The sequence below is a fragment of the Phaenicophaeus curvirostris genome, unplaced genomic scaffold, assembly GCF_032191515.1.
Source record: "Phaenicophaeus curvirostris isolate KB17595 unplaced genomic scaffold, BPBGC_Pcur_1.0 scaffold_434, whole genome shotgun sequence".
Classification (NCBI taxonomy): Eukaryota; Metazoa; Chordata; class Aves; order Cuculiformes; family Cuculidae; genus Phaenicophaeus; species Phaenicophaeus curvirostris.
In genome coordinates, this window is record NW_027207018.1 from 1 (window position 1) to 24,725 (window position 24,725).

The window sequence follows — 24,725 nt, forward strand, 5'->3', positions numbered from 1 at the left end:
GGTAGTTTGGAGTTGGGGGGCTCTGGGGGGCAAATAGGGGGAAGATATGGATTATGGGGGGGTCTTGGGAGGGTTGGAGGGGGTTATTGGGTTTGGGGGGGTGGTGGTGGGGTTATTGGCGTTGTGGAGGGCTCGGGGGTTCCCGGGGGGTGGTTCTTGGGGTTTTGGGGGGGTCTCACGCTGTATTTCCCCCCCCAGCCGCCCCCCCGAGGAGGCGCGGGCGCTGCCCCCCCCCCCCGCCGCCCTGTTCCGCCTGGACCGCGTGGAGCCCAGCGACCCCGGCGGGATCCGGCGAGCGCTGGCGGCTCTGGGGGCGCACGGCAAGGGGCCCCCCAGACCCACGGCCGCCCCCACGGCGCCCGGGCTGCCCCCCTGCGGCCCCCCGAGGCCGCCCGCCGCCCCCCCCGCAGGTACGGACCCGCAGCCCTGCCCCATAGCTCTGCCCCACGGCCCTGCCCCATAGCTCTGATCCACGCCCTGACCCATAGATCTCAGCTCTGCCCCATAGCTCTGACTCCCCTCCCGCCCCACGGCCCTGCCCCATAGCTCTGATCCACGCCCTGACCCATAGATCTCAGCTCTGCCCCATAGCTCTGACTCCCCTCCCGCCCCATAGCTCTGCCCCATAGCTTTGATGCACGCCCTGACCCATAGATTTCAGCTCTGACTCCCTTCCTGCCCCATAGATCCATAGCCCTGCCCCACAGCCCTGCCTCATAGCTCTGATCCCTGCCCTGACCCATAGATCTCAGCTCTGCCCCATAGCTCTGACTCTCCTCCCGCCCCATAGCTCTGCCTCATAGCTCTGATCCGTGTCCTCACCCATAGATCTCGGCTCTGAGTCCCCTCCTGCCCCATAGATCCACATCCCTGCCCCACATCCCTGCCCCATAGCTCTGATCCCTGCCCTGACCCATAGACTTAGAGCTCTGACTCCCCTCCCGCCCCATAGCTCTGCTCCATAGCTCTGATCGACACCCGACCCATAGATTTCAGCTGACTCTTCTCCTGCCCCATAGATCCATAGCCCTGCCCCACAGCCCTGCCCCATAGCTCTGATCCACGCCCTGACCCATAGATCTCAGCTCTGCCCCATAGCTCTGACTCCCCTCCCGCCCCATAGATCCACGTCCCTGCCCCACGGCTGCCCCGTAGCTCTGATCCACACCCTGACCCATAGACTTGGGGCTCTAACTTCCCTCCTGCCCCACAGCCCTGCCCCATAGCTCTGATCCCTGCCCTGACCCACAGATTTCAGCTCTGACTCCCCTCCTGCCCCATAGATCCACAGCCCTGCCCCACGGCTGCCCCATAACTCCCCCACCCCCCCTCTCTCCCCCCCAGCGCCCCCCCCCCGCCCCCCCGCGCTGCGCGACGCCCCGATGGTCGGGGGGTTCCTGGCCAAGCGCCGCGAGCGGCTCCGCGACCCCCAGGTGAGGATTTTGGGGGGAGGGGGGTCGGGGGAGGATGTTGGGGGGGGCTGAACCCCCCACCCCCTTTCCCTACCCCCCAATTGATTCCCCCCCCCCCCCCGCCTGCCAGGACCCGCTGGGCTTTGGGGACCCCAAAGAGGAGGGGCCGGGGGGGGCCCGGGCCCGGCTGAGGGGCTGCCCCCCCACATCTGGAACCACCTGCAGACCAGTAAGGAGCTGGGGGGCACTGGGAAGGGGGGGGGCGCCCCGAAAAGGGGGTTTGGGGGGGCTGGGACCCTCATGTCCCCCCACTTGCCACATAGAGGACCCTGAAAATGGGGTTTGGGGGGGGCTGAGCCCCACAGAGGAACCCAAGAAGAGGTTTTGGGGGGGGCTGAGGTGTGTGGTGACCCCCTCGCACATCCCAGGGGGACCCTGAAAAGCGGTTTTGGGGGCCCCCCACGTTTTCCCCCCCCAGGTGCCCCCCCGAAGCCGCTGGGCCCCCCCCAGCCCTGGCTCGAAGCTTTCGAGGCCGTTCCCAGCACCAAGGTGAGTGGGGTGGACGACCCAGCCCCCATTTTGGGGGCTCTCAGCCCCATTTTTGGGGTGCCCTGACCCCCCCCAACTCCGTTTTTTTGTGCCCCCCCCCCCAGATGAGCCCCCCCGACAGTGGCGTCGACTCGGGGGGCTCGTCGGGCGCCTGCAGCCAGCGCAGCTCCCCCGACGGGGGGCTGGTCGAGCCCCCAAAACACAGGGGGGGGCACAGCCCGCACCCCCCCACCCCGAGGGGCCCCCGGGACGCCTGGGACCCCCCGACGACAACAAGGTGAGGGGGGGGACACCCCAAAAATCAGGGTTGGGGGGGGGTGAGGCTGAGATTTATTTCACTCCTAATACAAAAGGTGGGGGGGGTAAAATGGGGGGTTGGGAGAGTTGGGGATCCCCCCCCCTCGTCCTAAGGGGGCCTCCAAAAAGGGGGTTTGGGGGTGTATAGCCCCTCCCTCACCCCATTTTTTGTCCCCCTCCCCAGCCGTGCCCCCCCCCGGACCCCATCGGCACCGAGCGCTCGCAGCGAGCAGAGAAGGCTCGGCCCCCCCCAGAGGTTCCGGGGTTCACAGGGGGCCCCCCCCCCACCGCCCCCCAAAAAACGGGGGTGTTGGAGGCCTGGGGGGGGGTGAAGAGCGAGAAGGAGGCGCTGCCGCTGCCCCCCCCCAGCGCGGGGGCTGGTGGGGTACGAGGGGGTTTGGGGGGGGGGAACAGGGATTTGGGGGGCTGGGAATTTGGGGGGGGGGGTCATCAGGATTGAGGGGGGAAAGGGGGGTTGGGGGGGCAGAGCTTGGGGGTGGCACTGGGATTTGGGGGGAAAAAATGGGATTGGGGGGAGGGCAGAGTGTTTGGGGCTCTGAAATTTGGGGGGGGTGTTTAGGTCTGCGGGTTTTGGGGTTCATTCTGTGCCCCCCCCCCCCATTCCAGCTTGCCGCCGTCGCCCCCCGAGACTGGGAGCTGCTGCCTGGTGGGGGGGGGGCGCCTGCACCCCCCGAGGGCCCCCCAGGCCGCCCCCCCGAGAACAAAGGGGCCGGGGGGGGCGCTGAGCCCGGACATGGCAACGGGGGGCAGGTAAGGGGAGGGGGGGGACAACTTGGGGGGCAGGGGTGGGGGTCTTGGGGGGCAGAGAAACGTGCTTGGGGGGGGCAGGGGTGGGGGGGCACTTGGGGATCGGGGTTCTCTGTGGGGCTGTGGGGCTGCTGGGGCGTCTCGGGGTGCTGGGGGGGGAGTCCCAGGGTGGTGAGGGGGTTTTGGGGGGGGGGGGTCACTTGTGGGGTGCTGTGAGGCTGAACCCTCCCACCCCACAGGTGCTGCCCCCCCCCCCCGGGGAGCCCCCCCAGCCCCACGGCAGCAGCTTCCGCCCAGGGACCCCCCTGACCCCCTACAGGTAGGGGGGGGCCCTGCCCCACCGCGCCCCATAGAGCCCCCCCCCCAACTCCGTAGCTCTGCCCCATCGAGCCCCCCCTCTGCCCCACTGCCCCCCATCGAGCCCCACCCCCAGCCCCATCGAGCCCCCCAACTCCCCAGCCCAGCCCCACGCACCCCCCCCTCTTTGTGCCCCACGGCCCTGCCCCACAGAGCCCCTGCTCTGCCCCCCAGCCCTGCCCCACAGCCCCCCCTCCACCCCACGGCCCCCCCCAAACCACCCCCGCCCCCCGTTCCTGCCCCACAGCTCCTCTGCCCCCCAGCAGGCAGCGCCCTATTGCCCCCCCGCCTCCTGCCACCCCCTATTGCCCCCCCCTTGCCTGCTATTGCCCCTTATCACCCCCTTTTCACCCCCTATTGCCCCCACGCCCCCCGTTACCCCCCCCCCACCCCCGTCGGGAGCCGCCCCCCACGCCGGCTGTGCCCCCCAGGCCGCTGCTGGTGGCGGGGGCCGCGCTGCCCCCCCTGCCCCTCAAGGGCCCCTTCCTGGAGTTCCCGCCCGTGGGGGGCCCCGAGCTCGCCAAGCTGGGGGGGGCGCAGGGGGGGCTCCTCTACCCCCCCGGCCCCCCCTTCCTCTACAGCCCCTTCTGCCCCGAGGGGCCCCTGCTCCAGGTGAGGGGGGGGCTAAAGGGGGCGGGGCTTAAAGGGAGGGGGCGGGGCTTAAAGGGAGGGGGCGGGGTCTGAGCCGGGGGGCGGGGCTAGTGGGGAATGACTGGGGGGTGGGGAAGGAGGGGGGGTCAGGGGGTCACAGGCCTACAGGGACCCCCACAGTATCACCCCAGTACCCCCAGTGCCCCCCCAATACCCTCCCAGTGCCCCCCAATCCCCCCTTAGTTCCTCCCAGTACCCCACCAAGCCCCCCCCAGTGCCCCCAGTTCCTCCCAGTCCCCCCAGCGTCTCCCCAATTCCTCCCTGTATCCCCCGTGCCCTCACAAACCCCTCCCAGTGCCTCCCAGTGCTCCCAGTACCCCCCAAGCCTCCACCAGTGTCCGCCCCTATTCCCAGTCTCCCCCCAATAACCCCCCCCGTGACCCCCGTGCCCCCTCCAGCCCCCCCGCAGCGGGATAAGGGGCGGGGCCGATGGGAGGGGGCGGGGCCGTACCTGGAGGCGGTGGGCGGGGTCATGTGGGTCACGTGGCTGGCCCAGGCCCCGCCCCCCCTCACCTGTGGGGCCCCCCCACCCCCCCCACCAGGTGCGCCAGGAGCTGACGCCGCCCTCCGAGTTCTACGGGCAGGGGCAGAGCAGCTTCCAGCAGGTACCAGCGCCCCACGGCCGCCCCACACCTGATCCCCCCCACACCTGATCCCTGACCCACACCTGATCCCTGAACCACACCTGATCCCCGACCCACACCTGATCCCCCCCACACCTGATTCCCCCCACACCTGATCCCGCCCCACACCTGATCCCCCCCACACCTGATCCGCCCCACACCTGATCCCCCCCACACCTGATCCCCCCCACACCTGATCCCTGACCCACACCTGATCCCTGAACCACACCTGATCCCCGACCCACACCTGATCCCCCCCACACCTGATCCCTGAACCACACCTGATCCCCCCCACACCTGATCCCTGACCCACACCTGATCCCTGAACCACACCTGATCCCCGACCCACACCTGATCCCCCCCACACCTGATCCCCCCCACACCTGATCCCGCCCCACACCTGATCCCCCCCACACCTGATCCCCCCCACACCTGATCCCTGACCCACACCTGATCCCTGAACCACACCTGATCCCCGACCCACACCTGATCCCCCCCACACCTGATCCCGCCCCACACCTGATCCCCCCCACACCTGATCCCTGACCCACACCTGATCCCTGACCCACACCTGATCCCCCCCCACACCTGATCCCCCCCGCCCCTCCGTTTAACCCCCCGTTGCCCCCCCAGATGCTGCTGCCGGTGGTGGATCCCGCCGTCCCCCCCGTGGTGAACTTCGCGCCCCCCCCGGCCGCCCCGCCCCCCCCGCTGCCTCTGCTGCCGCTCGGGCGCCTCCTGGGCCCCCCCGCGCGCCCCTTCGCCCCCCCCCAGACCCGCCCCGAGGCGCGGGGGGGCCGCCCCCGGCCCCCCGACCCCCCCAACCCGCCTCCCCCCCCTCCTCCTCCTCCCTCCGCCCCCCCCGGGGCGCCCCCTCCCCCCCGTGGGCCCCGACCCTGGGGACCCCCCCGGGATCCCTCGCAGTGACCCCCCCCTTTACACCCCAATTTCTATGGGGCTGGGGGGGGGGTCGGGGGGGCCCCCCAAACCCCTCGGGGCTTTTGGTTGGAGAAAAGCGGGAATGAATGGAGGTGCCCGCTCGGTTTGCAAATAAAACCAGGTGAAACGCGGCGGGGGCTGCGGGGCGTTTATTGGGGGGCGGGGGGCGCCGCGAAGGCGCGGTGGGCGCTGGGGAAGCGCCGGGGGGAGAAGTCGGGGTCCTCGCGCAGGCGGCGCCCCAGGTCGGACTGGAGCTGGGGGGGGGGGCGGGGGGGGGCTGCGGTCAGGCCACGCCCCCTTCATACAACCCAGCGGGTAGGGGGCGCTCTAGCCCCGCCCACTTGGTACTAGGCCCCGCCCACCCCAGGCGGAGTTGCCCCTTTAAACAGGGGGCGTGGCTTCTCCTGGCCCCGCCCACCCCTCTACAAGGGGGCGTGGCTTCTCCAGGCCACGCCCCCCCTCGGAGCCCTTATAGGGCACCGGCCTTGCCCCCAGCCCCACAGAGACACCCCCAGCGCCCCCCAAACGCCCTCAGAACCTTCCTGCCCCCCACTTCTTACCCCCCCAGCACCCACAAAGCCCACCGAGGCCCACAACCAGCCCCCCAGACCCCCCCCAGGACCCACCGAGACCCACAACCAGCCCCCCAGACCCCCCCCAGGGCCCACGGAAACCCACAACCCCCCCCAGGACCCACTGAGGAACCCAAATCCCCTCCCAGATCCCCCAAACCCCCTCCCAGAGCCCCCCCAACACCCCAGTGCCCCCCAAACCGCCCCCCGTGCCCCCCACCTGCAGCCGGTAGCCCTCCTGCAAGCCGCCGTCGCTCAGGTCGCGGCCGAGGCTCTCGGGGGATCCGAGGGGCCGGACGCCGGCGGCTCGAGCGGCGCGACCCACGGCCTCGGCCAGGAGCAGCGGGGGGGCCTCCGCCTGCGAGGTCTGCGCGGGGGTCAGTGGGGGCTGGGGGGGGGGCAGTGGGGGGTTGTGGGGGGTCTGGGGGGGGGTGCGGGGCAGCCCCACCTTGCGGCGCTTGGCGGGGGCTCCGCTGACGTAGGCGTCGCTCAGCGGGGGCTGAGCCTTCATCTTGCGCTGCCGCTGGGCGTCCTCGCGGATGATGGGGACCCAGTCCTGGCGCCAACACCGACCGTCGCGGCACCCACAGCTCCGGCCCCCCGGCCCCCCCATCCCCCTACCCCCCATTACCCCCCTAATGCCCCATTAGCCCCCCCATTGCCCCCTCCCAATTCCCTAATTACCCCCCCTAATGCCCCATTACCCCCCCCGAATTCCCCCAGTGCCCCTATTACCCCCCATCGCTCCCCCATTACTCCCCTGGTGCCCCCCCAGTGCCCCTATTACCCCCCCATTACCCCATATACCCCCCCATTACCCCCCTAAATACCCCTACTACCCCCATTGCCCCCCCATTGTCCCCAGTAACACCCCTAAATGCCCCCATTACCCCCCCAAATGCCCCCATTGCCCCCCCAAACGCCCCCACTGCCCCCCGTCCCCCCCACTCACGGCGGGCACGGCCCCCGCCCACTCCTCCCCCGGGGTGGGGGGCGGCAGCGCCTCCTCGGCCGTGGTGGCCGGAGCCGGGGACCCCGCGGCCTCACGCTGGGGGGGCACAAAGAGAGAGGGGGGGGGGGGTATCAGTGGGGAGAGGGGTCCTGCCCCCCCAGCAACCCCCCCAGCGCCCCCAGACCCACCTGCGCCTCCTCGGGGGGCTCTGGCTCCACCTCCATCGGCTCCTCGGGTACCACCTGGGGGGAAGCGGGGGGTAATTAGGGGTCTGGGGGTGCAATTGGGGGTCTCTGGGGTTGGTTATGGGCCTCAGAGGGCCCAGGGGTCAGTTTTGGGTCTCAGAGGGTCACTTATGGGTCTCAGTGAGTCTGGGGAGTCAGTTATGGGTCTCAGAGGGTCAGTTGTGGGTCTCAGAGGGTCAGTTCGGGGTCTCAGAGGGTCATTTTGGGGTCTCGGAGGGTCAGTTCTGGGTCCAGAGGGTCAGTTCAGGGTCTCAGAGGGTCAGTTCGGGGTCTCAGAGGGTCATTTTGGGGTCTCAGAGGGTCAGTTCTGGGTCCAGAGGGTCAGTTCAGGGTCTCAGAGGGTCAGTTCGGGGTCTCGGAAGGTCAGTTCGGGGTCTCGGAGGGTCATTTTGGGGTCTCGGAGGGTCATTTCGGGGTCTCGAGGGTCAGTTCGGGGTCTCGAGGGTCAGTTCTGGGTCCCAGAAGGTCAGTTCGGGGTGTCGGATGGTCAGTTTGGGGTGTCGGAGGGTCATTTTGGGGTCTCGGAGGGTCATTTCGGGGTCTCGAGGGTCAGTTCGGGGTCTCAAGGGTCAGTTCTGGGTCTCGGAGGGTCAGTTCGGGGTCTCGAGGGTCATTTCGGGGTCTCGAGGGTCAGTTCTGGGTCTCGGAGGGTCAGTTCGGGGTCTCGAGGGTCATTTCGGGGTCTCGAGGGTCAGTTCGGGGTCTCAGAGGGTCATTTCGGGGTCTCGAGGGCCGGTCCGGGCTCGGGGCTGACCTGCCGTGGGGCCGGGTCCCCGAGGCGCCGCACGTAGGGCAGGACGTGCTCGGGGGGCACCGGGATTTGCTCCAGAACCGCCTGCAGCCGCATCCCGACCAGCGCCGTCAGCCAGGCCACCAGCGCCGGCGACGCGTCCGCTGACAGGCGCCGCTGCGGGGACACAGCCATGGGGCACCCCGCGGGGCCCGGGGGGGGTCTGGGGGGTCCCAGGGGGGTTTGGGGGTGTCACAGGGGGGTTTTGGGGTCCCAGGGGGTGTTTTAGGGGGTCCCGGAGGGGGATTGGGGGTCCCAGGGGGTGTTTTAGGGGGTCCCGGGGGGGGGTGGGGGGTCCCAGTGTGTGTTTTAGGGGGTCCCAGGGGTGTTTTGGGGGGTCCCAGGGGGGTTTGGGGGTCCCAGGGTTGGGGTGAGAGAGGTTAGGGGGTGCCCCACAGCGCAGGGTGGGAGGTTGGGGGTCCTGGGGGTGTTTTAGGGGGTCCCAGGGGGGTTTAGGGGGTCCCGGGGGGGCTTGGGGGTGTCACGGGGGGCGTTTGGGGGGTCCTAGGGGGTGTTTTAGGGGGTCCCAGGGGGGTTTTGGGATCCCAGGGGGTGTTTTAGGGGGTCCCGGGGGGGCTTGGGGGTGTCACGGGGGGTTTTGGGGGGTCCCGGGGGTGTTTTGGGGGGTCCCAGGGGGGTTTCGGGGGTCCCGGAGGGGGGTTTGGGGGTCCCAGGGGGTGTTTCAGGGGGTCCTGGGGGGTGGTTGGGGGGTCCCAGTGCGTGTTTTAGGGGGTCCCAGGGGTGTTTTGGGGGGTCCCAGGGGGTGTTTTGGGGGGTCCCGGGGGGGTTTGGGGGTCCCAGGGTTGGGGTGAGAGAGGTTAGGGGGTGCCCCACAGCGCAGGGTGGGAGGTTGGGGGTCCTGGGGGTGTTTTAGGGGGTCCCAGGGGGGTTTAGGGGGTCCCAGGGGGGGCTTGGGGGTGTCACGGGGGCGTTTGGGGGTCCCAGGGGGTGTTTTGGGGGGTCCCAGGGGTGTCTTGGGGGGGGTCCCGGGGGGGTTTAGAGGGTCCCGGGGGGGCTTGGGTGTGTCATGGGGGGTTTTGGGGGGTCCCGGGGGTGTTTTGGGGGGTCCCAGGGCGTGTTTTGGGGGGTCCCAGGGGGGGTTTGGGGGTCCCAGGGTTGGGGTGAGAGGGGTGAGGGGGTGCCCCACAGCGCTCTGGGGCGCCCCACAGCAATAGGAGGGGGAGCCCGTGGGGTTTGGGGGGTCGGGGCTGTTGGGGGGCGGGTGGGGGGCAGCCCCCACTCACGATGCGGTCGCTGATGAGGGCGCCGAGCGCCTGGCGCTCCCCGCGCAGGCAGAGCAGGTTCAGGGCCAGGCACTCGAGCAGCCCCCGGTTACAAAGCTCCAGCAGCCGCGGCCCGAACGTCCCGTCTGGGGTTTGGGGGGGACACGGACGTGGGGGTGAGCCCCCCCCCCACGCCGCCCCATAGCCCTACGACCCCCCCCGCGAGCCCCCCGGCACCTGTGCAGCGCAGCACGTGCAGCGCGATGCGGTTGAAAAGCTCCTGCAGGAACTCCACGTTGGTTCTCGTGATGTCGACGCCTTCGGCCACGCGGACGCCGGCCTGGGGGGGGGGGGGGCACAAAGCGGGGTGAGACCCCCCCCAAAATCCTTCCCCCAGCCCCACAGGGAGCTCCTCCCGCCCCCCCCCCCCGCGGCACTCACGAAGCTCTCGCGGATGAACTCCTCCAGCCCCGTCACCAGCGCCTGCGTCGCCGCCTGCGCCAAACACAGCCCCGTCAGCCCCGCGCGGCCCCGGAGTTCGGGCCTGGGGTCAGTTTTGGGGGCCAGGGGGTCCGTTTTGGGGGCCAGGGTGGGTTTTAGGGTCCCTCCCCCTCACGTTGGTGTCCGTGAGGGTCAAGTTTTGGGTTCCCTGGGGTCAGTTTTTCGACTCCGGGTTCGTTTTTGGGCCCTGGGCTCAGTTTTGGGGTCCAGGGCAGATTTGGGGGTCCCTCCCCCTCACGTTGGTGTCCGTGAGGGTCAGTTTTGAGTTCCCTGGAACCGTTTTTGGGGCCACGGGGTCAGTTTTTGGGTCTAAAGGATGTGTTTTCGGGGCTAGAGGATCAGTTTTTCAGCTCTGGACTCAGTTTTGGGGTCCAGGGCAGGTTTGGGGGTCCCTCCCCCTCACGTTGGTGTCCATGAGGGTCAGTTTTTGGGTTCCCTGGAACCGTTTTTGGGGCCACAGGGTCAGTTTTTGGGTCTGGGTTCGGTTTCAGGGTCCCTCACCCTCACGTTGGTCTCCGTGAGGGTCAGTTTTTGGCTTCCCTGGAGCCATTCTCGGGTTCCTGGGGGTCAGTTTTTCAACTCCGGGTTCAGTTTTGGGCCCTGGGCTCAGTTTCGGGGTCCCGGACAGGTTTCGGGGTCCCTCACCCTCACGTTGGAGTCAGTGGGGGTCAGTTTTGGGTTCCCTGGAGCCGTTTTCAGGCCCGGAGGACGTGTTTTTGGGGCCAGGGGGTCAGTTTTTGGGCCTGGAGGATGTGTTTTTGGGTCTGTGGGGGATCAGTTTTTGAGTGCTGGGCTCAGTTTCAGGGTGCGGGGTGGGTTTTGGGGTCCCTCACCCTGACGTTGGAGTCGGTGGGGGCAGTTTTGGGCTCCCTGGAGCCATTTTTGGGCCTGGAAGATGTGTTTTTGGGGCCAGGGGGTCGGCTTTTGGGTCTGGGGGGGGTCAGTTTTGGGGCCCTGGGCTCAGTTTCAGGGTCCGGGGTGGGTTTGGGGGTCCCTCACCCTGACGTTGGAATCGGTGGGGGCAGTTTTGGGCTCCCTGGAGCTGTTTTTGGGCCTGGAGAACGTGTTTTTGGGGCCAGGGGGTCGGTTTTGGGGCCTGGAGGACGTGTTTTTGGGGCCAGGGGGTCGGTTTTTGGGCCCGGGGCTGTTTCGGGGTGCGGGGTGGGTTTGGGGGTCCCTCACCCTGACGTTGGAGTCGGTGGGCTGCCGTCCCCCCAGGAAGCGCTGCCGGAAGCAGCGTCGCAGCAGCGGCTGCAGGCGCTGGAGGGGCTGGCAGCGCCCGTGCAGCAGCAGAACCACGTCCAGCATCGAGAGGTGCTGGCAGATCAGAGCCAGCAGCGCCCCCAGGAACCCTGGGGGGGGGGGGAAACGGGGCGTCAGGAGGACCCCCCCAGTAGCACCAGTGCCTCCCAGTTCCCCTCAAACCCTCCGGATTCACCCCTAGGCACCCCCAACCCCCAGAATTCCCACCAACCCCCCCTCATTCCCCCCCCCAATTCACCCCAAACCCCTCAAATTGCCCCCCAAACCCCCTCAATTTACCCCAATTCCCCCCAATTCACCCCAAACCCCTCAAATTGCCCCCCAAACCCCCTCAATTCACCCCCAAACCCCCTCAACTTACCCCAATTCCCTCCAATTCACCCCAAACCCCCCAAATTCCCCCCCAGACCCCCTCAATTCACCCCCAAAAACCCCTCAACCCCCCCGATTCACCCCAAACCCCTCGAATTCCCCCCAAACCCCCTCAATTCACCCCCAAAACCCCCTCAACCCCCCCGATTCACCCCAAACCCCTCAAATTCCCCCCCAAAACCCCTCAATTCACCCCCAAAACCCCCTCAACCCCCCCCCAGTTCACCCCAAACCCCTCAAATCCCCCCCAAACCCCCTCAATTTACCCCAATTCATCCCCAAAACCCCCTCAACCCCCCCGATTCCCCCCAAACCCCCTCAATACCCCCCCAACCACCCCATGTCCCCCCCAGGCACCCCAACCCCCCCCTAAATTCACCACAACCCCCTCCAATTCATCCCCAAACCCCAATTCACCCCTAAAATCCACCCAATTCACCCCAAACCCCCCCATTTACCGCAACCCCCCCCCCAGTTCACTCCCAATTCCCCCCAGGCCCCCCCAGACCCCCAATACTCTCCAATCCCCCCCCAACTCCCTGAATTGCCCCCCAATTCCCCCTCAGACACCCCAATTCTCCCCTAATTCACCTCCAAACCCCCCCAAATCCCCCCCCACCCCTCACCGTCAGGCCCCTGCCCCCCCTCCAGCAAGGGGGGGGCCCCGCTGAGGCGCTGCAGGAAGGCGGCGATGCTCTCGGGGGGCCCGGGGGGGGGCGGCGCCCCGAGGGGCCCCAGCATGGAGCTCAGCACCCCCTGCACCACGCTGGTGAAGAACTCGGGGGGCAGCGCCTCGGGGGGGGCCGCGGGGCGGGACCCCCCGACCCCAGAGCCCCCCCCACCTCCGGCGGCTGAGGGGGGAGGGGGAGGGGGAGGAGGAGGAGGAGGGGGGGGCGACGAGGACTCGGGGGGCTCCTCGCTCTGGGAGGGGGGCGGGGGTGGGGGGGAGGAGGAGGAGGAGGGAGTGGGGGGGGCAGCATCCGAGGTGGGGGGCGCAGCGGGGGGAGCAGCCTCCGGGGGGGCTGGGGGGGCTGCCTGGGTGGCCTGGAGGGGGGGGGAAGGGCTGGTTAGGAAAGGGTTAAAAGGCTAATTTCACCCCCCCAATATCCCCAGTGCCCTCCCAACGTCCCCAGTTCCTCCCAGTGCCCCCCCCGTATCCCCAGTGCTCTCTCAGTATCCCCAGTGCCCCCCAAGTGCCCCCCCAGTATCCCCACTGAGCCCCCCAGTTACTCCCAGTACCCCCAGTTCCTCACAATAACCCCAGTGCCTCCCAAGTGTTCCCCCAGTATCCCCCCAGTATCCCCAGTGCTCTCTCAGTATCCCCAGTGCCCCCCAAGTGCCCCCCCAGTATCCCCAGTGCCCCCCCAGTGCCCCCCCAGTACCCCCAGCGCCCCCCAAGTGCCCTCCCAGCATCCCCAGTGCCCCCCCAGCCCCTCCCCGTCAATCACCCCTAAGTCCCGCCCCCTCCCTGTCAATCACCCCTAAGCCCCGCCCTTTCCTGTCAATCACAAGCCCCGCCCTTTCCTGTCAATCACCATAAGCCCCGCCCCTTCCTGTCAATCACCCCAAGCCCCGCCCCCTCCCTGTCAATCACCCCTAAGCCCCGCCCCTTCCTGTCAATCACCCGCAAGCCCCACCCCCGGCACCTGCCAATCACCACAAGCCCCGCCCCCTCCCATCACCCCCCTGGCGCTCGGCCCCGCCCCCCGCAGGCCCCGCCCACCTGGAGGAGCTCGGCCACGCCCTGCAGCAGCGCGGCCCCCCCCGGCATCGCCACGGCCACCGCGGGGGGGGGGGGGCGCCCCCAGCAGCCCCCCCAGCAGCTGCGACAGGGGGGGGGGCTCCTCGGGGGGGGCGGCGGGGGGAGAGGGGCCCCCCGGGGCCGGGCCGGGGGGGGCTGCGGGGGGCGGGGGGGGCCCCGACCCGGGGTGGGGGGGGGCGGCAGCCGAGGAGGAGGAGGAGGTGGGGGGAGGGGCCGGGGGTGCTGAGGAGCCCTGGGCTGGGGGGGGGGAAGAAAAGGGGGGGGGTTAGAGACCCACAGGGACCCCCCAGTACCCCCCGTGACACCCCCAGTATCCCCAGTGACCCCCCCAGTACCTCCCCAGTATCCCCAGTGACCCCCCCAATAACCCCCCAATAACCCCAGCGCCCCCCCCAGTATCCCCAGTGACCCCCCCAATAACCCCCCAGTATTCCCAGTGACCCCTCTGTATCCCCAGCGCCCCCCGATACCCCCCCAGCTCCTCCCAGGCCCTCCCAGTGCCCCCCCATACCCCTCCCAGTGCCCCCCCAGACCCCTCCCAGTTCCTCCCAGTGCCCCCCAGTGCTCCCAGTACCCCCCCAGTCCCTCCCAGTGCCCCCCCAGACCCCTCCCAGTGCCCCCCAGTCCCCCCCAGTGCTCACCCAGCACCAGGGGCTGCATGAGGAGCTGCCCCACGAGGCCGCTGATCGCCTGAGCCAGGGACGCCCCCGCAGCCTGGGTTGGGGGGGGGGATAGGGGGGGTCACGGGGGGCCCCAAACCCCAGGGACCCCCCTAAAGCCCCCCAGGACCCCCCCCAAACCACCCCTGGACCCCCCAAAATCCCAAGAACCACCCCCGGAAACCCCCTGAGGACCCCCCCCAAACCCCAGGGACCCCCACCCCCCCAATTCCAGTCCCCCCCAACCCCCCCAGGGCCCCCCCAAACCCCAGTGTGTGTCCCCCCCCCCCAACTCACGGGGGGCGCGGCCTGGGGGGCTCCGGGGTGCGTGGGGCGCGGGGCGGGCGCCGTGGGGCGAGCGATGACCACGCGGGCGGGAGCCTGGAACCCCCCCACGGCCTGGCCTGGGGGCACAGAGCTGGGGGGCAGCCCCACGGACGGACCCCCCGCCCCGAACCCCGCTGGGGGGCAGCCCCACAGATCCCCCCACCCAACCCCGCTGGGGGGCAGCCCCACAGATCCCCCCCCCCAACCCCGCTATGGGGCAGCCCCACAGATCCCACCCCGACCCCGCTATGGGGCAGGGGGGTGATAGAGAAGAGCTATGAGGGTGTGGGGTGCTATGGGGCAGCTATGGGGCAGCTATGGGGCACCATGGGGCACTATGGGGCACTATAGAGCGCTACGGGGCAGCCGTGGGTCGCTATGGGGCACTATAGAGCGCTATGGGTCGCCGTGGGTCGCTATGGGGCAGCCGTGGGGCGCTATGGGTCGCTATGGGGCAGCCGTGGGTCGCTATGGGTCGCTATGGGTTGCTATGGGTCGCCGTGGGTCGCTATGGGTCGCTGTGGGTCGCCGTGGGTCGCTATGGGTCGCTGTGGGTCGCTATGGGTTGCTATGGGTCGCTATGGGTCACTATGGGTCGCCGTGGGTCACCGTGGGTCGCCGTGGGTCGCTATGGGGCAGCCGTGGGTCGCTATGGGGCAGCCATGGGTCGCTATGGGTCGCCGTGGGTCGCTATGGGTCGCTATGGGGCAGCCGTGGGTCGCTATGGGTTGCTATGGGTCGCCGTGGGTCGCTATGGGTCGCTATGGGTCACTATGGGTCGCCGTGGGTCGCTGCGGGTCGCTATGGGTCGCTATGGGTCGCTGCGGGTCGCTATGGGTCGCTATGGGTCGCTATGGGGCAGCCGTGGGTCGCTATGGGTCGCTATGGGTTGCTATGGGTCGCCGTGGGTCGCTATGGGTCGCTATGGGTCGCTGTGGGTCGCTATGGGTCGCTATGGGTCACTATGGGTCGCCGTGGGTCGCTGCGGGTCGCTATGGGTCGCTATGGGTCGCTGCGGGTCGCTATGGGTCGCTATGGGGCAGCCGTGGGTCGCTATGGGTCGCCGTGGGTCGCTATGGGTCGCTATGGGGCAGCCGTGGGTCGCTATGGGTCGCTATGGGTCGCTATGGGTCGCCGTGGGTCGCTATGGGTCGCTATGGGTCGCCGTGGGTCACCGTGGGTCGCCGTGGGTCGCTATGGGGCAGCCGTGGGTCGCTATGGGGCGCTATGGGTCGCTATGGGGCAGCCGTGGGTCGCTATGGGGCGCTATGGGTCGCCGTGGGTCGCTATGGGTCACTATGGGGCAGCTGTGAGTCGCTATGGGGCAGCCGGTGGTCACTATGGGTCGCCATGGGTCGCTATGGGTCGCTATGGGTTGCCATGGGTCGCTATGGGTCGCTATGGGTCGCTATGGGTCGCTGCGGGTCGCTATGGGTCGCTGCGGGTCGCTATGGGTTGCCGTGGGTCGCTGTGGGGCAGCTGTGGGTTGTTATGGGGCACTATGGATCACTATGGGGCAGCCGTGGGTCGCTATGGGGCAGCCATGGGTCGCTATGGGTCGCCGTGGGTCACTATGGGGCAGCCATGGGTCGCTATGGGTCGCCGTGGGTCGCTATGGGTCGCCGTGGGTCGCTATGGGGCAGCCATGGGTCGCTATGGGGCAGCCGTGGGTCGCTATGGGGCAGCCGTGGGTCGCTATGGGGCAGCGGTACCTGCGGCCGCCAGCGCCTGCTGCGTGATCTGCTGGGCCACGGCCTGCAGGAACTCGGGGGGCAGCGGCGGCAGCTGCGGGGGGGCCCCCCCTGCACCAGGGGTCAGGCCTGCCCCACGGCGACCCCCAAACCCCCCTCACTGACCCACAACCGCCCCCAATCCCTCCCAATTGCCCCCCCCAACCGCCCCCATCACCCCACAACTGCCCCCCAACCCTCCACAACTGCCCCCCACTGCCCCCCCCTTCCCTCCAACAGCCCCCCAGCCCCCCCCCCGTCCCCTCCAGCCGCCCCCCAACTCACCCACGCTGGGGCCGGGGGGGCCGCTGCCCCCTCCTGCCGCCTGCGAGGCCGAGTCTGGGGGGGGCAGAAGAAAGAGGGGTCAGAGGGGGGGACGGGGGCACCTGAGGTGGGGCGGGAGGAGTGGGGGGGCAGTTGTTGGGTCTGAGGGAGCAGGTGTGGGGCAGTTATGGGTCCGGGGGGGGGCATTTGTGGGGCAGGTGGGGCAGTTGTGGGGCAGTCGTGGGTCGGGGGGGGCAGTTATGGGTTCAGGGGTGCAGTTAGGAGGCAGTTGTGGGTCTGGGGGGGCAGTTATGGGTTCAGGGGGGCAGTTAGGAGGCAGTTGTGGGGCGGGGGGGGCAGTTGTGGGTCTGGGGGGGCAGTTCCTCACCCTGAATGTGCATCATGACGAGGGGCTCCACGGTTTGGTGCGCGATGCGGATGAGTCGGGGGGCAGTGGGTGGGGGTGGGGGGCCCTGGGGGGGCCCCTGGGGGGGGGGGGTTGGGGGCCGGGGGGAGCCCCTCGGGGGGGCTCTCGGGGTGGGGGGCGGCCGGTGGGGGGGGCGGCCCCGGCGGGGGGGGGCTGTCGGCGGGGGGGCCTCGCGCCCCGTTGCCCCCCGACATCGTCACCGTCGTCCCCACGTTGATCTGGGGGGGGAGGAGAGGGGGAGTCGGGGGGCTGGAAACAGACCCTGCCCCACAGGTAACCCCCAAACCCACATATTGGGGTTCCCCCTGCCCCATAGCCCCCCCCAGACCCCCATATCAGGGTCCCCCCACCCCATAGCCCCCCCAGACCCCCATATTAGGGTCCCCCCCACCCCATAGCCCCCCCCAGACCCCCATATCAGGGTCCCCCCACCCCATAGCCCCCCCAGACCCCCATATTAGGGTCCCCCCCACCCCATAGCCCCCCCCAGACCCCCATATCAGGGTCCTCCCCACCCCATAGCCCCCCCCAGACCCCCATATTAGGGTCCCCCCCCACCCCATAGCCCCCCCCAGACCCCCATATCAGGGTACCCCCCACCCCACAGCCCCCCCCAGCCCCCCATACTGGGATTCCCCTGCCCCATAGCCCCCCCCAGCCCCATATATTGGGGTCATGCACCCCCCCATGCCCCATACTGGGGGTCACCCTGCCCCACAGCCCCCCCCACACCCCCATAGTGCCCCCCAGATGCATGTGTTAGGGTCCCCCTGCCCCACAGCTCCCCTCCAGACCCACATATTGGGGTCCCCCTGCCCCACAGCCCCCCCCACACCCCCACATCAGGCTCCCCCCGCCCCGCAGCCCCCCCCAGCCCCCCGTCGGGGGGTCCCCCTGACCTGGATGGGGATGGCGGCCTGCTGCAGCAGCATGGGGGGCCCGTAGTGGGGCAGGGGCCGCGCGAGCTGCAGGGGGCGGGGGGGGGGGCGCCCCCAGGTTGCAGCGAAGCTCCGACAGCGCCACCAGCGCGTTGCCCAGCAGCCGCTGCGCCTCCCCGACCAGGTTCACCACGCGCTGCGCCTCCTCGCGGCCCTCGCTCTGCGGGGAGCGGGGTTAGAGACCCCCGAAGGACCCCCCCCCCGAATTACAGCGATGCCCAGAACCCCCTCATGCGCTTATGGTACGACCCAGACCCCCCCCATTCACTTATGGTATGACCCAGACCGCCCCCATTCGCTTATGGTACAATCCACCCCCCCCCACTCACTTATGTTGTGATCCAGATGCCCCCCAAATTATATTAACACCCAGACCCCCCCCCCCACCCACTTATGGTACGACCCAGACCCCCCCCACTTCAACCCCTTATGGTACAATCCCAATATGTGGGGCTGGGGGTGGCTATGGGGCAAGGGGACCCCGATATGTGGGTCTGGGGGGATCTATGGGGCAGGAGGACCCCGATATGTGGGTCTGGGGGGATCTATGGGGCAGGAGGACCCCGATATGTGGGTCTGGGGGGATCTATAGGGCAGAGGGCCCCCAATATGTGGGTCTGGGGGGATCTATGGGGCAGGAGGACCCCGATATACGGGTTTGGGGGATCTATGGGGCAGGAGCCCCCCAATATATGGGTCTGGGGGGATCTATGGGGCAGGAGGACCCCGATATGTGGGTCTGTGTGGATCTATGGGGCAGGAGCTCCCCTATATATGGGTCTGGGGGGGATCTATGGGGCAGAGAGCCCCCAATATAAGGGTCTGGGGGGATCTATGGGGCAGAGAGCCCCCAATATAAGGGTCTGGGGGGATCTGTGGGGCAGGAGCTGTGGGTCTGGGGTGTCTCACGTTGTTGTTGTAGTCGGCGGAGGCCGCGGAGCTCAGAATGTTCCGGAAGCGCGTGCGGAAGGGCTCGAGCCGCTCCTCAAGGCGCCGCAGCTCCCCCAGCAGCTCCCCCAGCTCGGCAGGAGACGGGGGGCTGCGAGATTTTGGGGGGCGGGGGTCACGGTGAGAAACCGAACCCCCAAATCCATCCCCCCCCCCATCATTTTGTGATTCAGCCCCATAACTCACTTGGCGGGGGCCTCGGGGGCCGGGGGGGGCTCGGGGCCCGGCCGGGGGGGCTCCTCGGCGCCCGTTTCGGGGGGCTCGGGGGGCTCGGCGCGATCCTCGGGGGGGGCCGCAGGGGGAGCCTCGGGGGGCGCGTCGGGGGGCGCCTCGGCCGGGGAGCGAGACCCATTGCTGCCCTGGAGAGTGGGGGGGGGGAGTTAGGGGGGGCTGCGAGGATTTGGGGGGCAGGAGGGGGGGCTGGAGGGCTTGGGGGGGTCTCTGGGGGGTCCGCGCTCACCTCCAGGCGGCTCAGGATGCCCTGGATGTCGCGCAGCAGATGTTGCGCCACCAGCAGCCGCATGCGGGGCTCGCTCTGCAACCGCGATCGGGGGGGGGGTCACGGGGATCCCTGGGGACCCCCAAAACCCTCCCGGACCCCCAACGCCCCCCAGAACACCCGTGGTCCTCCCAGGACCCCCCAAATCCACTCAGGATCCCCCCGTAACACTCTCGAATCCCCCTCAGACTCGCCTGCACCTCCCCCAGGACCCCCCAAACCCCTCCATAACACCCCCCCAATGCCCCCTCGGGACCCCCAAACTCCCCAGGAGCCCCAAATCTCCCCCAGACCACCCCCAAACCCCTTAATGCCCCTTCCAGGACCCCTAAATCCTCCCCAGGACCCCCAATGCCCCCCAAAGTGGTTCTCCCACACCCCCAAACTCCCCCAGCGCCTCCCCTAGGACCCCCAAATCCCCCCGGGACCCTCAACCCCCCCCCCGAAAGGAGCTCCAGATCCTCCCCAGATCCCCCAAACCCTTTAATTCCCCCCTAGGACCCCCAATTCCCCCCAAAATGGACCCCCAGACCCCTCCCAAACCTGGACGGGGCCCTGGTCCATATTGATGTGGACGTCAACTGAGGAACCATCGATCTATGGGGTGAGACCCCCCCAAATCCAGCCCAGGTTAATAAAATCACCACGTTTCCCCTCAAAACTTCTCCCCCCCTGCAGGCGAGGACCCCCCCTCCCCAAATCCAACCAAATATCCCCCATAACAACACTCCCCGCTCCCCAAATCCACCTCCAATTCATCAAAAACGATGTTTTCCGCCCCGAAATCGTCCTCTCTCACCACAAAACCACCCTCAGCCGCTCCTCAGGGTGGTCAACGCCACCCAAATTGACCCAAAATTGACCAAAACGCTGAGGTTTTCCCCCAACCCCCTCAAATCTGCCCCGCGGCACCCAAAAAATAACCAAAATGCTGTGTTTTCCCTCAAAAAAATGGCCTCTTGCCCCCAAAGTTAACAAAAACAGCATCTTCTCTCCAAACACAGGGCAGTTTTGCCTCCAAACAGAGATGTTTCCTTCCAAAATGACCCCAACGTCCCCAAACCGCCTCCACCGCCCCCTAAATTGCCCAAACCGAGGTGTTTTGCCCTCAAAATGTGGTGTTTTTACCTCAAACGGAGGCGTTTCCCACCAAAACCGCCCCTCACAACCCAAATTGACCAAACCGCCCTGTTTCGGCCCCAAAAAGTGGTGTTTTCTCCCCAAATCCAACTGTTCTCACCCCTCAAACCACTCCTGGTCCCCAAAATTGCCCAAACCAAGGTGTTTTACCCTCAAAATGTGATGTTTTTACCTCAAACGGAGGCGTTTCCCACCAAAACTGCCCCTCACAACCCAAATTGACCAAACCGCCCTGTTTCAGCCCCAAAACGTGGTGTTTTCTCCCCAAATCCAACTGTTCTTCCTTCTCAAACCATCCCTGGTCCCCCAAATTGTCCAAACTGAGATGTTTTGCCCTCAAAATGTGGTGTTTTTACCTCAAACTGAGGCGTTTCCCACCAAAACCGCCTCTCACAACCCAAACTGCCCTGTTTCAGCCCCAAAATGTGGCGTTTTCTCCCCAAATCCAACTGTTCCCCCCACAAAAACCACCCCTGGTCCCCAAAATTGCCCAAACCGAGGTGTTTTCCCCGCAAATCGTGCTGCACCCCCCAAAACTGCCCCCCCTGCCCCCTAGATTCACCAAACTGAGATGTTTTCTCCCCAAAATCACTCGTTTCCCACCAAAACCACTGTTCCCCCCCAAAACTGAGGGGTTTTCCCCCAAAAAATCACTCTTTTCCCCCAAAAAACCACTGTTTTCCCCCAAAACTGAGATGTTTTGCCCCTAAAACATGCTGCCCCCCAAAAAAATTGCTCAAACCTCCATGTTTTCACCCCAAACCGCGCTGCCCCCCCCCAAATTGCCCCAAACCTCCATGTTTTCACCTCAAACTTCCCCGTGCCCCCCCAAATTGCCCAAACCTCCATGTTTTCACCCCAAACCACGCTGCCCCCCCCAAAATTGCCCAAACCTCCATGTTTTCACCCCAAACTGCCCCGTGCCCCCCCCAAAATTGCCCAAACCTCCCTGTTTTCACCCCAAACCGCGCTGCCCCCCCCCCCCAAGCTCCTCACCGGCAGGTTGAAGGTCCCCACCATGACGTAGCTGTTGGCGTTTCGGTCGGGGCCGCGGGGACCCCCCCCGTTTTGGGGGGCCGGGGGGGACCCCAGCCCCGAGGGGCCCCCCGAGGAGGGCGACTGGGCCGGGGGGGGCGCCCGCTCCACCAGGTGGATCACCTTGCCCCCCACATCTGGGGAGAAGTTGGGGGGGGGGGTCAGCGACCTGGGGGACCCCCAAACACCCACCCCCGCACCCCCAAATTCATCCCGGCTCCCCAGTTAGCCCCCAATCCCAGGGCCCCCCCAAATCCTGCCCCCCCAACCCCCTCAAGTGTCCCCCAAACCTGCCCTCAGGAGCCCCCCCGATTCCTCCTAGACCCCCCAATACACCCCAATCCCTCAATGACCCCCCCCCCGGACCCCCCAAATTGCCCCTAGTACCCCAATTCCCTCCCCAAACTGCCCCTAACCCCCCAAATCCCTCTAAATCCCCCCAATCACCCCTCCCAGGACCCCCAAATCTCCCCCAGTTCCCACCCCAGGACCCCCACAGCCCCCCAGAATCAACCCCAGGACCCCCATAGCCCCCCAAATCCCTCTCAATTCCTACCCCAGCAACCCAAAACTGCCCCTAACCCCCCAAATCCCTCCCTTCAGCCCCCCAAGTCCTCCCCACAACCCCCTAAATGTCTCCTAAGCTGCCCCCCACCCCCCATTTCCCTCTAAATCCCCCCAGTTATCCCTTCCAGGACCCCCAAATCCCCCCAGGACCCCCATAGCCCCCCAAATTCCCCCCAGTTCCCACCCCAGGACCCCTATAGCCCCCTAAATCCCCCCCAATTCCCCTCCAGAAGCCCCGTAGCCCCCCAGATTCCCCTCAAATCCCCTTCCAGACCCCTATACCCCCCAATTCCTCCCCAATTCCCCTGCAGGAGCCCCACAGCCCCTCAAATCCCCTCCAGGACCCCCACAGCCCCCCCAAACCCTCTCACAAATCCACCCCAGGACCCCTACAGCCCCCCAGATCCCCCCCAATTCCCACCTCAGGACCCTCATAGCCCCCCAGATTCCCCCCAAGACCCCTCTAGCCCCCTAAATCCCCCCCAGTTCCCCTCCAGGACCCCTGTAGCCCCCTAAATCCCCCCCCAGTTCCCCTCCAGGACCCCTGTAGCCCCCTAAATCCCCCCCAATTCCCACCTCAGGACCCCCATAGCCCCCCAGATTCCCCCCAAGACCCCTCTAGCCCCCTAAATCCCCCCCAATTCCCCTCCAGGACCCCCGTAGCCCCCCAATTCCCACCTCAGGACCCCCATAGCCCCCCAGATTCCCCTCAAGACCCCTCTAGCCCCCTAAATCCCCCCCAATTCCCCTCCAGGACCCCCGTAGCCCCCCAATTCCCACCTCAGGACCCTCATAGCCCCCCAAATCCCCCCCCAGGACCCTCATAGCCCCCCAAATCCCCCCCCAGGACCCTCATAACCCCCCCAAATTCCCCCCTCCAGGCTCACTGTATTCCTTGAGGCGCCGCTCGTCCTGCAGGACGCGGCCCTGGTAGATCAGACGCTGCTTCTCGGCCGCGATGCTGACGGCGCCTGCGATTCGCTCCTTGAACTCACGCACCGAGATCTGGGGGGAGGGCAAGGGGGGGTAAAATGGGGGGGGAAAGGGGGGTTAAGGGGGGGCAAAGGGGGAGCAAAAGGGGATAAAGAGGGCAAAGGGGGGCAAAAAGGGGTAAGGGGAGGGGCAAAAGGGGAGTAAAGGGGGCAAAGGGAGCAAAGGGGGCAAGGTAAAAGGGGCAAAAGGAGGTGGGTGAGGGGCAAAGGGGGGAAATGGGGCAAAAGGGGGGGCAGGGGGTAAAATGGGGGGCAAAAGGAGGGGGAATGGTGGGAAAAACGGGGGCAAAGGGGGGGAGGGGGGCAAAAAGGAGGGGGAAGGGGCAAAGGGGGCGGGGCAAAGGGGGTAAATAGGGGAAGGGGCAAAGGGGGAGGGGCAAAAGGGGGAGGGGCAAAGGGGGCATAAGGGGGAGGGGTAAAGGGGGGTAAAAAGGGGGAGGGGTAAAAAGGGGGAGGTAAAAGGGGGGGGTTGGCGCCCCCCGTCCCTCACCTCCGGCTCCACCTGGAAGCTGCGGGTCTGCGAGTCCAGGGTTTTGACCAGCACCTCCAGCGGCTCCTCCGCCATCCCTGGGGCGCGGGGGGGGCCCGGGGGGGCTCTCGGGGGGTCGCTGAGGGGGGTTTTTGGGGTGAAGGGGTGGGGGGGGTCGCTGAGCGGGGCCGGCGCTGCCGGGCGGCTCCGTCCCTGCTGCGGCCGCGAGGACCCTGCGCGGGGCTGCCCCGAAAAACGCCCGATCAAAAAAAAAGACACCCCCCCCACCCCTTCTCGCGCAAACACACCCCTCCTCCTCGCTCCCCGCGCCCCCCACGCATCGAAAGGCCGCGACGGTGAGACCCCCCCCCACTATAAACAACCCCCCCCTTCCCCTTAACCGGCTTGGCGGGGGCGCGAAAGGGAGTCAGGCAGCGACGCGGACACCCCCAACTGAGGTCCTCAGCGCGGGCGCGCGGGTCCAGCCGGCCGCCATCTTAGGGAGCGCCGCCATTTTGTTTGAGGGCGCCGCCATTTCGGTTACGGGCAAAGCCCTGAGGCGTTTCCCTCCCTCTCCCGGTAATTAACGATTTTTGTGGGATTTGGGGGTTTCGAGGGGGGCTCAGAGCCCCGGGAGGGGGTCCTGGTGGGACTTGGGGGGTCCTTCGTGTTGCGAGAATCAATAATTTTGCCTCAGCTGGTTCACATGCTTTATTATTTCGTTATATCTGTCTCATATCAAGAAATAACACAGACAATCTCCAGAAATAATCTAAATGTATTAATTAAATACATTAAAATAAGGTAAGAAGTGAAAACTAGTGAATTGTGAGCGGTATTTGATAAGTTTTGCTTCAGCTGGTTTGTGTGTTTTATTATCTCGTGTTACAAATCTCTCTAGTATTAACAAATAACATAGAGACACTTTCCAGCTTTAGTTGGATCATCTAAATGTATTAATCAACAAGTTTGCCTCAGCTGGTTTGTATATTTAATTATCTTGTCCTATAAATCTCTCTCGTATCAAAAAATAACACGCAGACGATCTCCAAACATGGATAAATAACCTGAAAAAATAAACGCTCCCTTAGAGCTGCAAAAAGTTATTGATTCACTTAGTTGTCCAGAAAAATGTGGTTGTTTGAGGTCAAGGGAGAACCTGAAGAGAGTCTCCAGACAGGGTTGGGTAATCCAAAAAAAATAATAATGAGTTTTCTTTGAAGATTTACATGGTTCTTTGCCTAAAAATGATATAGACGCCCACAGCTTTTGTATGTAAGAGATTTTATTATTGATTTTATTCACCCCACGCCCCCCTCCTCCCCCCAGTCCCGTGGTACCAGCAGATCGGAGGCTTCATCTGTGGCTGGAAGAGAAAAAATGGGGTTTGGGGGGGCGGGGAGGCACAAGGAGGGGGGTCTTAGGGTATTTTCAGGGGGAGCGTAAGGTTTTGG

General features: G+C 66.8%; 2 protein-coding genes across 2 annotated transcripts; one reads left to right on the forward strand and one right to left on the reverse strand.

The window, feature by feature from the left end:
* Positions 1-198: 198 nt before the first annotated feature.
* LOC138735079 (protein PRRC2A-like) lies at positions 199-5,727 on the forward strand (the record flags this gene model as incomplete). The annotated part of the gene is made up of 12 exons (XM_069882951.1): positions 199-410; positions 1,345-1,433; positions 1,543-1,641; positions 1,736-1,752; positions 1,891-1,961; positions 2,066-2,238; positions 2,443-2,643; positions 2,886-3,029; positions 3,266-3,345; positions 3,815-3,995; positions 4,577-4,639; positions 5,291-5,727. Coding segments are annotated over 12 exons (1,624 nt in total), but the record flags the coding sequence as incomplete, so codon positions are not given.
* A 2-nt stretch (positions 5,728-5,729) lies between these two features.
* Positions 5,730-23,493, reverse strand: BAG6 (BAG cochaperone 6). Its single transcript, XM_069882949.1, is given in 28 exon segments — positions 5,730-5,850; positions 6,389-6,535; positions 6,617-6,724; positions 7,121-7,216; positions 7,309-7,362; positions 8,120-8,272; positions 9,400-9,524; positions 9,616-9,718; positions 9,820-9,873; positions 11,062-11,231; positions 12,141-12,558; positions 13,238-13,307; positions 13,309-13,513; positions 13,918-13,990; positions 14,233-14,339; positions 15,975-16,064; positions 16,278-16,331; positions 16,645-16,729; positions 16,764-16,901; positions 17,583-17,669; positions 17,671-17,781; positions 18,531-18,660; positions 18,756-18,928; positions 19,030-19,104; positions 19,612-19,665; positions 21,205-21,380; positions 22,698-22,815; positions 23,293-23,493. Coding segments are annotated over 28 exon segments (3,354 nt in total). The 5' UTR covers positions 23,368-23,493; the 3' UTR covers positions 5,730-5,745.
* Positions 23,494-24,725: the final 1,232 nt, after the last annotated feature.